Source organism: Myotis nattereri, assembly GCF_964212035.1.
Source record: "Myotis nattereri genome assembly, chromosome: 8".
NCBI lineage: Eukaryota > Metazoa > Chordata > Mammalia > Chiroptera > Vespertilionidae > Myotis > Myotis nattereri.
Window position 1 is genome coordinate 82,938,564 of NC_138083.1, and position 13,768 is coordinate 82,952,331.

The 13,768-nt window shown below is 41.0% G+C and overlaps 1 protein-coding gene across 1 annotated transcript; it reads right to left on the reverse strand.

Moving 5' to 3' along the window:
• Positions 1-3,767: 3,767 nt before the first annotated feature.
• On the reverse strand, positions 3,768-12,813 carry IER3IP1 (immediate early response 3 interacting protein 1). The gene is made up of 3 exons (XM_081096432.1): positions 12,655-12,813; positions 6,074-6,175; positions 3,768-5,211 (listed from the first exon to the last, which is right to left on the reverse strand). Exons 1-3 carry the CDS (start codon positions 12,743-12,745, stop codon positions 5,156-5,158), a joined length of 249 nt encoding a protein of 82 aa, XP_080952558.1. The 5' UTR covers positions 12,746-12,813; the 3' UTR covers positions 3,768-5,155.
• Between the last annotated feature and the right edge of the window lie 955 nt (positions 12,814-13,768).

Sequence of the window (13,768 nt, forward strand, 5' to 3'; positions counted from 1 at the left end):
GGTAACTTCTTTGCTGCAACCCTCTCCACATTCCCTAGGGGTAACTCAGAAGTCATCTCCTAGATAGTTTCCTTGAAACACCCAATCTCTGAGGTCATTTTCTGCTTTGCTACTTGAATACTGACGCTGCAATTAACCACCACCTCAGGTAGCGTCCCTCTTTTCCTGAATTAGCTACCCCAAAAGCTGACATGGTCGTTGCCCACCCTGCTTCTGCTCAGAGAGCGCTACCACAGGCCTTGCCTGTCACCTCCAGGGAACCAATACTATATATATATAGTATTTTGGGACACTTGGGACCACCTTCCTCACTGGGGGTCTCTACAGTACTTGTCTTCCTTAGATCCAAATGAACTATATACTTGACTGCAGAGGTGGTCATCTTATGCATTCTCTATGGAAATGACTAAATGAAAAAAATCCCGACATAATAGGACACCCTGGTTTACACATACGGAACCTTTCGACAAAACTGCACTGTCCTTGACTGGAGGCTCAGATGCTGCTAGAACACCATCCAACACCCCTGCGCGGTGCCGCAGTCAGCCATGTTGCAGCTATAACCCTTTCTGGTCCCTGGACTAGGGGCCCTATGCTTTTCCTCCCCACTGGCCTGGAGGTTGTTTTTGTCTTATTCACATTTGTTAAGTCTGTTTCTGTGTAAGGGCCCACTTGGTTGAAGGAAAAGAAACCTGTTCCTAGTTTCCCTTTTCAGAGCTAGGAGCCTGTTTTTGACCAGATTAAAACACCACTGAAGGATTTTAAGCAGAATCAGTAAAGGGATGGGACCTGCCCTAGCTGGTTTGGCTCAGTGGATAGAGGGTCCTGAGTTCAATTCTGGTCAAGGGCACCTACCACGGTTGCAGGTTCGATCCCTGGTTCCTGGTCGAGGTGCATGCTTAAGGCAACCAAACGATGTGTCTCACATCCATGTTTCTCTTTGTCTCTCCCTTCCCTTCCACTCTCTCTCTAAAAAATCAATGGGAAAATATCCTTGGGTGAGGATTAACAACAAAAGGGATGGGACCTCAAAAGGAAGGGGCTGATTTGGAAAAGAAAAAGATGGAGTGGAGATGTAAAGAAAGCAGTATTAGAACTGAAACAAAAAAGGGTAGGATTCCAGAGCTTATCTTGATCATTAATACCCTTAGATGTTTGCCCATTCTGTGTCTACAGAATAGTTTCACAATATCTGACATATCATGACCAATCAGGAGCTAAGGAAATTTTAGCAAAAATGAATTCCATTTGGCATGACATCAAAATTTTATTATTGGTAATAACCTTTAAACTAAATCAATTAAAAAGTGATTTTAGCCCTAGCTGGTTTGCTCAGTGGGTAGAGTGTTGGCCTGAGGACTGAAACGTCCCAGGTTCAATTCCAGCCAAGGGCACATGCTTGGGTTGCAGGCTTGATCTCCAGTAGGGGGCGTGCCGGAGGCAGCCAGTCAATGATTCTTATCATTGATGTGTCTATCTCCCTCTCTCCCCTCCTCTCCAAAATCAATAAAAAAAATATTTTTAAAAAGTGATTTATTTCACCACAAATATTTTACTTCAGAACATCTCTTTGGTTGAGGGACATCTAGAATCAAGTGTTAGTGACCTGAAAAGAACTATATACATCACTTGGAGCAGACTTCTGAAACGGTGATTGACCAATTTAACAGATGAAGCAAGCCAAAACAGGTCTTAGGAAGTTTAAGTCATCTGATAAAAGGTTCTGGTTGGCATACTCAAAATATCCCTCCTCCTCCTTTTACTCAAATATATTGCTTTTTCTCGACATTTTATGAGTATGTACAACGCACAAGTGATTACATATAACTAGAGCACAGATCACCTTGCCTACTCTATATAAAGCAGGGATTTAAAAAAAATACTTTTAAGCCATGTTTTTTGAAAACTTAGGGTTTTCTGGAAGTGCCTTAGGAAGCTTGACAAGAGTAAGGAGGAGGCTGAACAATGGGCCTTTGGATCCCATCCCTGCTTCAACTAAAAATAAAAAGACCTGCTTTCATCTGTTTTAGATAATGGAGCATTACAGTTTTATATTATTACTCCTTTGAAAACTTAGTTCTGCTATTAGCAATCCAAGTTTGAAACCATTTAAGAATTAGGGTATAACCCTAGCTGGTTTGGCTCAGTGGATAGAGCTTAGGTCTGCAGACTGAAGGGTCCTGGGTTTGATTCTGGTCAAGGGCACATGCCAGGGTTGCGAGCTTGATTCCCAGTATGGGGCATGCAGGAGGCAGCCGATCAATGATTTTCTCATCATTGATGTTTCTGTCTCTCCCTTTCTCTCTGAAATCAATAAAAACATATATATTTTTAAAGTATTAGGTTATAAATTTGGTAAGTATTTATAGAGTCCTAGTTGGGTGGCTGGGGTGGAGCATCGTCCTGTAAACCAAAAGGTTGTGGGTTCGATCCCCAGCCGAGGCATGTGGAGAGGCAACGAATTGATGTCTCTCTCACACTTCCACTAAAACTAATGAACATTTCCTAGAGCAAGGGTTAAAACAATTGTAACATTTATAGACTGGAGCCAAGCTCCTTCATGACAGGTCAGAGGCAAACAGATGCAGGGTCAGAATACATAGCACCATAAATTGAACATAAAAGTTGCTCATGAGTCTTCTTGATGTATGTCATCAATTCACTGAAGAAACTGAACTGGATACTTGGAGGCCAGAATGATCAAGAATTGAATTGGGATATTTGGAGGCCAGAATGATCAGATTGTTAATTCTGAGAATGAGTGAGGAGGATGTGGGCAGGCAAACGGGGCACTTAAATTACTGCCTACTAAAAAGATACTATGGCTACTAAATCACAACTGTCCTGAGAAAACCAGGGTTAACCTGTGAAAGCTTGCAGATCTCCCCTCAGGCACTTTACAGTTAGAAATGTATTATGTGGCTTCCAGAGATGAAATACTTTGATACTCAGGGCTTCACTTTCCCCAGAACTGCTTTGCTATAGAATACGCTGATCCTGCCCTGCTGTGCCTGCTCCCTAATGGGAATTTGCACTTTTGCAGTATCTGACACTAAATGAGCATGGTGTGGTGCAATGTCTAACATGAAAATGGCATCAGGACACTCTCTTTTCTTTTTAAAATTCTGTATGGCTCATAGCTGTTGGAGAAATGGGAGTACCCTCAATTAACTGCTTCTTTTGAATCTGGTCAGTAGCTTACACTCAGTCAGACTCAGGCATGAGCTCTTTGTAAGGTCAAGAGAACATTGCCTTTTAGTGCCGAATATGTTACCACATGAACTAAGTAATCAACTGTGAATCCCTGGTACTTTTCTTTGGTTCTGCTACAAGCCTGGGGCCCAGAGATAATCCATCTGTAACTCAGGGATGGCCAACAGGCATCCAATACTTGCTCCAGTTTTAGAAGTAAATTAAGTCATAGGAAAGTCGCTCGAGTCTTCTTGATGTCAATTCAATTCACTGAAGAAAAAAATGGCATGGCTAGTGTGGCTCAGTGGTTGAGCATTGACCTATGAACCGGGAGGACAAGGTTTTGATTCCTGGTCAGGGCACATGCCCCGGTTGCAAGCTTAATCCCCAATAGGGGGCATGCAGGAGGCAGCCGATCAATGATTCCCTCTCATTGATGTTTCTATCTCTCCTCTCCCTCATCCCTTCCTCTCTGAAATCAGTAAAAATATATATTTTTAAAAAGTGGATTGTAAATGTTTACTTTCATTAAAACTGCTTAGTGATTTTACAGAAAACATACGTAAGAAGTGTTACACACAAAATGAGATTAATTTCATTAGCACCTGACAGGTATACACTAAGGTAAAAAAACACATGCTTGACTTAGAAATTTTACTTTATTTACAAATGTTGTGCTATAAACAAAGATGCAATTCTACCCCTTTTAAATATTATAACCCACAATTTCTAGAAAAAACATTTACATAGTTTTATTCTTTCTGCATAAAACTGTATTATGGGATGAGTAAAATACAGAATGGTCTAAGACATCAAAACAAAACTTATCCAGCATGAATGCCCTGGTGACAGATGGAAATAAGAATTAAGACTCACACTCCTTAATGCAGAGGTCCTCAAACTTTTTAAACAGGGGGCCAGTTCACTGTCCCTCAGACATTCCACACATGCGCACTGCGGGCCCGGGACAGTCGGCTGCTAAGCAGGACAGGCAGCGGTGGCAAAAACACCCAGCGGGCCGGATAAGTGTTTTCGGCGGGCCGCATGTGGCCCGCGGGCCGTAGTTTGAGGACGCCTGCCTTAATATATTCCTCCAAGAAATGGAAACACGGTACTTTTGGGACAGGTAAATGCTTCTTACGTAGATAAGTCTTCTTACATAGTATAGTTTATAATTGTGATTGTTTAGGATTGCCCTTAGAGGCTAATATTTATGCTGATTTCAAAAAATAAGTCACCATTGTAAAAAGGGTCTATACTTTTCTACCAATGAAAATATGTAGATACTAATCTGTTCTCATCATTCAGACCAATTACTAAAATAAGAAATGCATGAAAATAATTTAAAACAAAAACACAATCGCTATGTGACTGACTTACAAAATTATAATTCTCCCTAAAGTCAGACCGTATTGCTCCTCCATAGTTACTATGAATTTGAATTTTTCATAGCCAAGACAATATAGACAAAATATTTAACCAGAGTTCAAAATAAAATCATCCCAATTATCTATCACTTTATATGTAGTAATTAGTTTTTAAATCCTTTAAGTTTTATCTAGGAGGATAATCACTCTCTGAGCATAACTAAGTCACAATGAACTTCAAAAGTTAAAAAAAATCATCCCTGAGAAGTGAGAGAAGAAGCTCTAAAAACACAGAAGTGACAGTCTTGCACCCTTTGAACAATCTTAACCATAGCACAAACTTTTATTAACAGTCATCAATCAAATGTATTCCAATCCTGGATAGTTACTACCTCTGATGATCTGATCTTTTTATAATGAAACTATAAGTGCAGCATTTAAAAAAATCAGATAAATAGGGACTCTGGTTTTATTATCATGTTTACATTTTTTGTCAAGGCCAGGGACAGCCAGCTAAGGCATGTAGATTCCAATAGAGACGAAGTAATAACTTCCGCTGACATCTCTTCTTCTGAATCTCCATTTCCCATTGATCTTCACCCAAATAGTAAAAGCAATACAATTGCAATTGAGTTTACTATTATCAATGGCACTGCAAAAAAAAAAAAAAAAAGTTTGTTATAAAGAAAATATCAGGAAAAAAACGAAGTTATAGTTACTAGCATCCAAGAAGGTCAGTAATACCTAACAATATGTCATCATAATCATATTACAAATACTTATAACAGGAACATTCAAACATGCACTGGATCATAAACTCCAAAACTTAATTTAAAGAGGGCTTGTGTGATGGGGGTAAGAGTCACACTGATACAGTAGATTAATATGAAAACATCTGTGGATGATGCTAGTGTAGCTCTGGGAACACAGAAGCACACTGGACTTTGGCAGAAATAGACCCATATGGCTACCAGTGATATTTGACATTAGAAATATGTACAAAGATGATGCTGTAGTTTCATCACCAAAGTAAGAACTTATCATTATATTCAAAGTTGTGATTAAAGCAGCTAAAAAAAGGAGGAAGACAGACAGAGAGACCCTAGTTTTAATGGTTTTCAATAAAAGGTTTTGAACTCTTCTTTATTGAGGTATTCTAAAATATTTACTAAAAGAATAGCAAATGTGGGATCCTTATTTTTCTCCTGAAAGCCTGATGGGACTCTAGATGACTTTACCACTTGGAAGCAACAGAATTTCCAAAAATATCATTGCCTTTCAACTCTCAGGTAACATACAAACAGGTTACACCACTGAGCATTCAATTTGCACCAACTGGCTTAGAAATAAAAGGCAAAGAAACCAGTAACTTTTAAGCAATAAAGCCAGGTTAATGAGAAAAAAATTTCCTGCTACAAAGGTGGTATGTGATAGTATTCACACCCAGAAGTTTGCTACTTAAATCAAACCACAAAATTAAAACTTAAGAGTGTTCTACTAGTTTTTCTTCTTACCTCTCATTACGGTTCTTACAGATCGAATAAGGTTCATTAGCTGAGATTTAATTCCTGGCTCCTCTCCGAATCCACCAATTCCCTGGTCTGTTCCCCAGCCAACTGTATAATATAAAAACGATTAGCAGTGTTAAAAAATGTATTATGCCCTTGCCTTGCTCCTTCATTAGTCATTTTCTAAAAGATTATTTGAGCCTTTCTTAAAGACATAAAATATAAAGTCATATGACTTAAAAACACTACTAAGGGAAATGCTTTACAGTATTTTTTTACTTTTGGTAAACAACAAAAACTCATTTCATTTCCACTGTGGTGTTATACATTATACTATAGTCTAATAAATTATTCCATGGTAAAGATGAACACTGTAACACCCTGATTGATTTTTTTTTTACTCCTTTTTTAAACAAGATATTTTTCAAGTCAGAACTGAAAAAGCAGTGTCAAATTGAAAAATTAATTAGATCAATTCAGAATTTATGAAGCCCAACATTATTATTGGTATAACAACACTGTACTAGTAACGGAGAGTCACCATCTACATTACATAGGGGAAATTTTAACCTAAACCTCGTTACAGCCTGGTCAGGCCTTCAGAGCATGCCCTATCATGCCAGCAGGGGCAAATCTCTTTTTTTTTTTTCTTTCCCCTTGATCATCCTTCATTTCTCAGATTTGAGGTGAGGAATTTAGCTCACTATCCCACTTACTTTCTGTAAATGAATCTTTCACCTTTTTCTACATCATTTCCCTGATATTATAAATCATTTTTTCTTTACCTGCTAGTTCCTTTTTTATTGCCTGACACATTCTCCTGAAGACTTACATGTCCTCATTTCTACAATGTGTCTTTCTCTTGTCCTCATTTCAGGTTCACCCGTCATATCTCATAACTCCAGTTTTTAAAAATCTCAAATGACTTAATTCCTGACATGTTAACCCTTAAACTTGACAGAGAACAAGTCTTTATACATGATATCAATATCATGAAACAAGATTTCACTTTGCTTAATGATTCTTTGTTTTCGCAGCCCCAGCTGACTAATATAGTTTCATGTTTCTTTTGTATTACTCATAATTAGTACTGGATATAATAAATACTTGTCTGATATTTTTTTAAAATGTGTGGTTTAAAAAAAAAGTTTTACTGAGATACAATCACCTAACATCCAGTTCACACATTTCAAATGCACGATTCAGTGGTTTAAATATGTTCAGAGTTGTACAACACTCAACTTTAGAACATTTTTATCACCCCCAAAAGAAGCCCTGTACCCATTAGCAACCACTTCCCATCCCCTCAGACCCCTCTAGCACTAAGCAACCACTAATCTGCTTCCTGTTTCTATATAGTTGCCTATCCCCGACATTTCATATAAATGAAATCATGATACACAGTCTTTTATGACTAACTTCTTTCACTTAGCATAATGATCTCAAGGTTCAGCCATGTCGCATATATCAATATTTCAAATAATATTACATAGTGTGGATACACCACATATGATAGTCATCTATTTATCAGTTGGTAGACATTTGGACTGTTTCCACTTTTTAGCTATTATCAATAACTAGAGGCCATGTGCACAAATTCGTCCACAGGTGGGGTCCCGAGTGGGGCCAGGACGTGATTGACGGTGGGACGCCCTTGCCGGTCTGGGATCCGGATCCAGCCGGCCGGTGGCGCTGGTCCATCAGTACCTGACCTGTTCTCTGGAGATTAGACCTACAGGACTACTTAGGGAGTGAGTGGTTGTTGCCAGGGTGGTGGGCCACTGGGATGGGTCAGTCGGCTGAGCAGCGCTCCTGCTGTGGAAGCACACTGACCACCAGGGGGCAGCTCCTGCATTGAGTGTCTGCCCGCTGGTGGTCAGTGCGCATCAGAGCGACTGATTCACCAGTCATTCCGGTCGTTAAGGATCACTTAGGCATATATAAATATATATATATGCTGCTATGAACATTCATGTTCTTCTATGTAGATCAGCGGTTCTCAACCTGTGGGTCGCGACCCCTTTGGGGGTCGACCAACCCTTTCACAGGGGTCGCCTAAGACCATCAGAAAACACATATAGAATTACATATTGTTTTTGTAATTAATCATTATGCTTTAATTATGTTCAATTTGTAACCATGAAAATTCATCCTGCATATCAGATATTTACGATTCATAACAGTAGCAAAATTACAGTTATGAAGTAGCAACGAAAATAATTTTATGGTTGGAGGTCACCACAACATGAGGAACTGTATTAAAGGGTCGCAGCATTAGGAAGGTTGAGAACCACTGATGTAGATGTTTTTTTTCAATACTGGCTACACCTAAAAGTGGAATCACTGGATCACACAGTAACTACTAATGTTTAACATTTTGAGGAACTGCCAGACTGTTTTCTAAAGCTGCTGCTCCACATTATATTCCCACCAACAATGTATAAATGGTTACAATTTCTCCACCGCCTCACCAACACATTACTGTCTTTTTTATTATAGTCATCCTAATTGGTGTAAAGCATATTTCATTATGGTTTTGATTTGTATTTCTCTAGTGATTAATAATGTTGGCCATCAGATAACCTGTCCAATTTTTTAAATTGTTTACCCTTTATTATTGAGTTGTAATAGTTCTGTATACACTCTGAATAGCAGTCATATATCATATATATGATTTGTAAATATTTTCTCTCATTCTGTGGTTGTCTTTTTATACTCTTGATGGTGTCTTTAAAAGGCACAAAAGTTCTTAATTTTGATGAAGCCCAATTTATGTATTTTTCCTTTGGTTCTTCTACTTTTAGTGTTGTGTATCTAGGAAAGCTTGGTCTAATTTAGGGGTGGGAGACCTTTTTTCTGCCAAGGGCCATTTGGATATTTATAACATCGTTCATGGGCCATTCAAATTTATCAACTTAATTTTGCTGTATTTGGGCAAACATTTAGTTAACTCACCCCTAATGCCTTGGCAGGGCCAGACCAAATGATTCCCCACGTTCCCCACCCCTGGTCTAATCCAAAGTCACAAAGCTTAAGCCTATATTTTCTTCTAAGAGTTGTATAGCTTTAGGTTTCACTGCTTAGAAGTCTATGGTTTTGAATTAATTTTTGTGTTTGGTATGAAGCACGGTTCAACTTCATTATTTTTCCTATGGATATGCAGTTGCTCCAGCACCAGTTGTTGGAAGACTATTCTTTACCCATTGAATTGTTTTGGCTTCCCTATCAAAAATCAATTGACCATAACATAAGGATTTATTTTTGGACTCTCAAGACTGCTCCATTGGTCTACATGTCGATCCGATGCCAATACCACAATGTTTTGAGTGCTGTGGCTCTGTAGTAAATTTTAAAATCTCAAAGTGTGAGTCATCTAACTTTGCTCTTCTTTTTCAAGATTTTTTTGGGGGCTATTCTTGGTCCCTTTCCTTTTCTTTAGAATTCATTTGTCAGTTTCTGGGAAAAAAAAAAAAAAAAAAGCCAACTAGGATTTTGATAAACATTGCATTATATCTGTAAATCAATATTATTGTTTGGTATCATCTTAGCAACATTAACTCTTCTGATCCATGAGCAGAGGATGTTTTTATTTTAATTATCTTTAAAAATATTTATTTTTTAATTCTATTCAATACCTTGTAGTTTTCATAGCATATGACTCACACTTCTGTTAAATTTATTCCTAAGTACTTTATTCTTTTTGAAATTATAAACAAAACTGTTTAATTTTTTTATTATTCATTGTTCATGTATAGGAAAAGAACTGATTTTTGTTACTGATCTGTGTCTTATAACCTTACTGAACTCATTTATTAGTTTTAATAGTTTTAGTTACTCCTTAGAATTTTCTATATAAGATTGTCATTTACAAACAAGAGATAGTTTTACTTTTTCAATCTCACAATCTGGATATCTTTCTTTTTTACTCATCTAATTGCCCTGGCTAGAATCTCCAGTACAATGTTAGAAGTGGCAAGAAAGGGCATCTTTTCTTATTCCTAATTGGGGAAAGCACTCAGTTTTTCATCATTATATATAACTAGAGGCCTGATGTACAAAATTCTTGCAAGGGGCTCAGCCCTCGCAGCCCCGGCTTTGTCCAAAAGGTCGGCTGGATGGTCAGTCTGCTGTTCGGTCTAATTAGCATATTAGCTCTTTATTATATAGGAGGATGTTACCTGGGGTGTGGGAGGTGTGAGGGGGGTGTTTCTAGATGTTCTTTATTAAATTGAGGAAGTTCCCTTCCATTCCTAGTTTACTGGAAGAGATTCAAGGACTGTACTGGTCACCAATTCCCTTTGTACTCTTCTTTGCCTGAGCAATTTCATCTTTCCATATGGCTTCATTTATCATCTGTGGCCGAGAAACTCAATGTTCAGTCTCCACTGTGGCTCTTGCTTTGTTTTTTGGATTTAAGTCCAACCCACTACTACTTCACATCCCTACTCGTATATCTCACAGACAGAATCTCAAACTCAGCATGTCCTAGACTTACTTCATTCTCTTCCCCTTATCCACCACTACCACCCCAACTTTCCTCCAGGACTCTGTAACTCGGTAAAGGTACAACCCTTCACTGGGTTGCTTACGCCTGAAAACCAAGAGAGATCTTTAACCTTTTCCTTTCTTCCTTATTTCCAACGTCTAAAAAATACATTTTGCCTTTTCTACCTTTAAAGTATCTCCTGATTTGTAATAGTTTCCTAGGGCTACCATAGCAGAGCAGCACACACTGGGTGGCTCAACACAAAGGAAATTCATTTTCTCACAGTTCTGGAGTCTAGACGTCTGAGATCAAGGTGATTGTAGAATTGGTTCCTTCTGGAGATTCTGAGACACAATCTCCTCCCCGACTGTCTCCCAGCTTCCCACCGTTACGGTAAACCTCGGCACTGCTTGGCTTGGAGCTGACTCACTCGCCTCTGCCTCTGTTGTCTGTCGCATGGCCTTCTCCCTCCGTGTGTCTGAGTGCCTCTGTATCGCTTTCTCCTTACATGGACACCTCACTGGGTCCAGAGCCCATCCTAATCCAGTGTGACTTCATCTTAACTTAATAACACCTCCAGAGACTCTATTTTCAAATCAGGTCACATCCACAGGTACCAAGGGTTAGAACTTTATCTTTTGAGGAGGGGGAGGGCGCGCACAATTATACCCACAACATGATCCCTTCTACTTTTCTGTATGTATAGTGGTGAAAAGATAGCCTTTTGAGTCAGATTGCCTATGTCCGAATCCTAGGTCTGCCACTTTCTAGCTGCGTGATCTTAGAAAGGTTACCTACTCTCTCATCTGAAAAGTGGGGATGAAAACTATCGCATAAAGTTGCTGTCGGGGTTGCACAAATTAATATACGTAAAGCGCCTGATACAGACCTGGGCGCACAGTGTTACGTGTTAGTTGTTATTATTCTTGTTAGTATACCCACCATCTCTACTTGTCCACTCTCGACCCTTCCAACCTGTTCTCCGAACTATAGCACATTACACACATCTGGTCAAGTCACTGCCCTGCTTAAGACCTTGCTTCCACCTGCCCCCGAGTTTTCGCACCCCCTCAAGTTCTCCCAGCCCCTCACCTGCACCTCGTTAATGTTTACTCACTTATCAGATTTGGGGTTAGACACACTTCCTCCCAGAAGCTTTCACAGATCCACAGGGTAACATGTCACTGCCCTTCTCTTCCATAATATTCTGCATCTGTGTTATTGTGGCTTGTTCAGTTTCATTTAGAGTAACTTCCACTAGAAGGTCAGGATAACTGCTGTACCCTCATCAGCTCTTGCTACGTGGGCCTGGCACATAATTTGTGCTCAGTAACTTTATTCTGACGGAATAAACCTAACGATCTTGTTCATGGGTTTGAGTGTCAATGATTCACACAGATGCAGCCGGCACGCTGTGGCACATGGTGCACGGAGCGCAGTACCCTGCCTCCATGTGCCTCCTAAGGCAGGCAGCAGCCTGCTTGCCCAGGATGAGGGGGATGGAGGGGAGATGGGGGTGCTGGACTGTGAGGTCCCGGTGGGCATAACCTGTGTCTTCATTTCTGTATGATTCCAGTACAGATACCCAAAACTATGGGCTGGATAAACTTTCTTGGAACGTGGGTGGCTGGATGCCGTGCCAATACCATCACGTTCCCTTTCCTCGTAGCCCCAAAGCCCGCGAACCCCCACGGCCTCCAGCAGTTCGTTCACCCGGTCACCTGTGCTCCGAAGGGGCCACGCCCTTCCGTCTTTCACGGGGACGCACACCCCGGGTTTTCCACCGTCGGCGGTCACAGAGCAGTGCATTAAATCACTAACCGAGAGGAATCGCGGGCGGGGCGTCCCTGGCTCATCGCAGGGCCCCCCGCATTCCCACCCCCAGGACCCGCACGCAGCGGGCGTCCATGGAACAACCTTCACCCCGCTGGTGAGATGCAAACGGCTCGGCTTCCTTCCCACCCCCGCAGGAAGGGCCCCAACAGCGGGCCCTTGGCCGCCTCCTGTCCCGCCCCAGGCTGTCCCCTCGCGCGGCGGTCTCGGGTCCGCGCCCCCCGGGCAGTGCCGCCGCCACCCCAGCCCGACCCCACGGCCCACTCACTGTTCTTGAGGAATCGCTCCTCGTGCAGCACCGCGATGGCGTTGACGCAGAGCAGGGCCGCCTGCAGCAGCGAGTACAGGGTGAAGGCCATGGTCGATGGGAACCACCCCGAAGCCCAGCAGATTCGTCCGCAGCCGCCGCAGGGAACGTGGCGCCGCCGCAGCCGGCGCTCTCCTACGGCGGCTGACGAGGCCCAAAATGCCCTCTCTGAGAAGCTCCGCCCCTAACTGGCTAAGTCCCACCCCCAACTGGATAAGCCCCGCCCCCACGCTTACGTCAGCAAGGCCTGCTGCTTAGCTGTCCAGACCTTTACTGTCCAATGCAAAAGCCACGTGTGGCTGTGGAACGCTTGAAATGGATTGGTCCGAATTGTGGGGCTGTAAGTGTAAAATACACATCGGATTTCAAAGATTAGGGGCGAAGACAAGAACGTAAAAATCTTTGAATAATTTAAAAATGTTGATTACATGTGAAATATTGTGAATATATTAGGTAAATAAATTAACATTAACTTTATTTTTACTTTTTAAAAAATGTGGCTGTGTGGACATTGAGAATGACATGTGAGCTTGAATTATATTTCTATTGGATAGTGCTGTACTCGATACTGCCAAGAGCTATATGCGATGCTAAAATACCTATTTTACAGATGAAGAAATGGAGGCTTTGGCAAATAACTTCTTTAATTAAAATAAAATAGCACGTCTTAAAGTTACTCAGTGAGAAACATTCTCTGTTTGATCAAATTCTAGTCAGGCTGCTCTGAGCCCTCTACTAGGCCTCTCAACCTTGGCATACAAAAACTAAAGATTCTCAACACATGATTTCATCCAATCGCTTACCCCCACATTAAAAGACTTAAAAAACAAAAACATTAACACAGTTTCTAACAGCTCAAGGCCTTATTCCTAGGATGACCCCTTAAAGTGCTTGCCTGGGGGAGTTTAAGTCTGCCAAAAAATTCCCTTAGTTCTAGCCAACAGCTGCAAATAGGCCCCTGGCCCACCCAGTAGTACAGCACTTACCTAAAGGGCTTACCATTGTGAGTCCTTCCTTTGTCCCTTTGAGATGTAGATGAATCTCCCACAATTCAAGAGTGTCTTTCTTCAGGACC

Coding starts and splice junctions, on each gene's coding strand:
- IER3IP1 (XM_081096432.1), bottom strand. CDS start 12,745: ATGGCCTTCACCCTGTACTCGCTGCTGCAGGCGGCCCTGCTCTGCGTC. Junction 6,176..12,654: donor GGAGCGATTCCTCAAGAACA/GTGAGTGGGCCG, acceptor TATATTATACAG/TTGGCTGGGGAACAGACCAG. Junction 5,212..6,073: donor TGTAAGAACCGTAATGAGAG/GTAAGAAGAAAA, acceptor TTTTTTTTGCAG/TGCCATTGATAATAGTAAAC.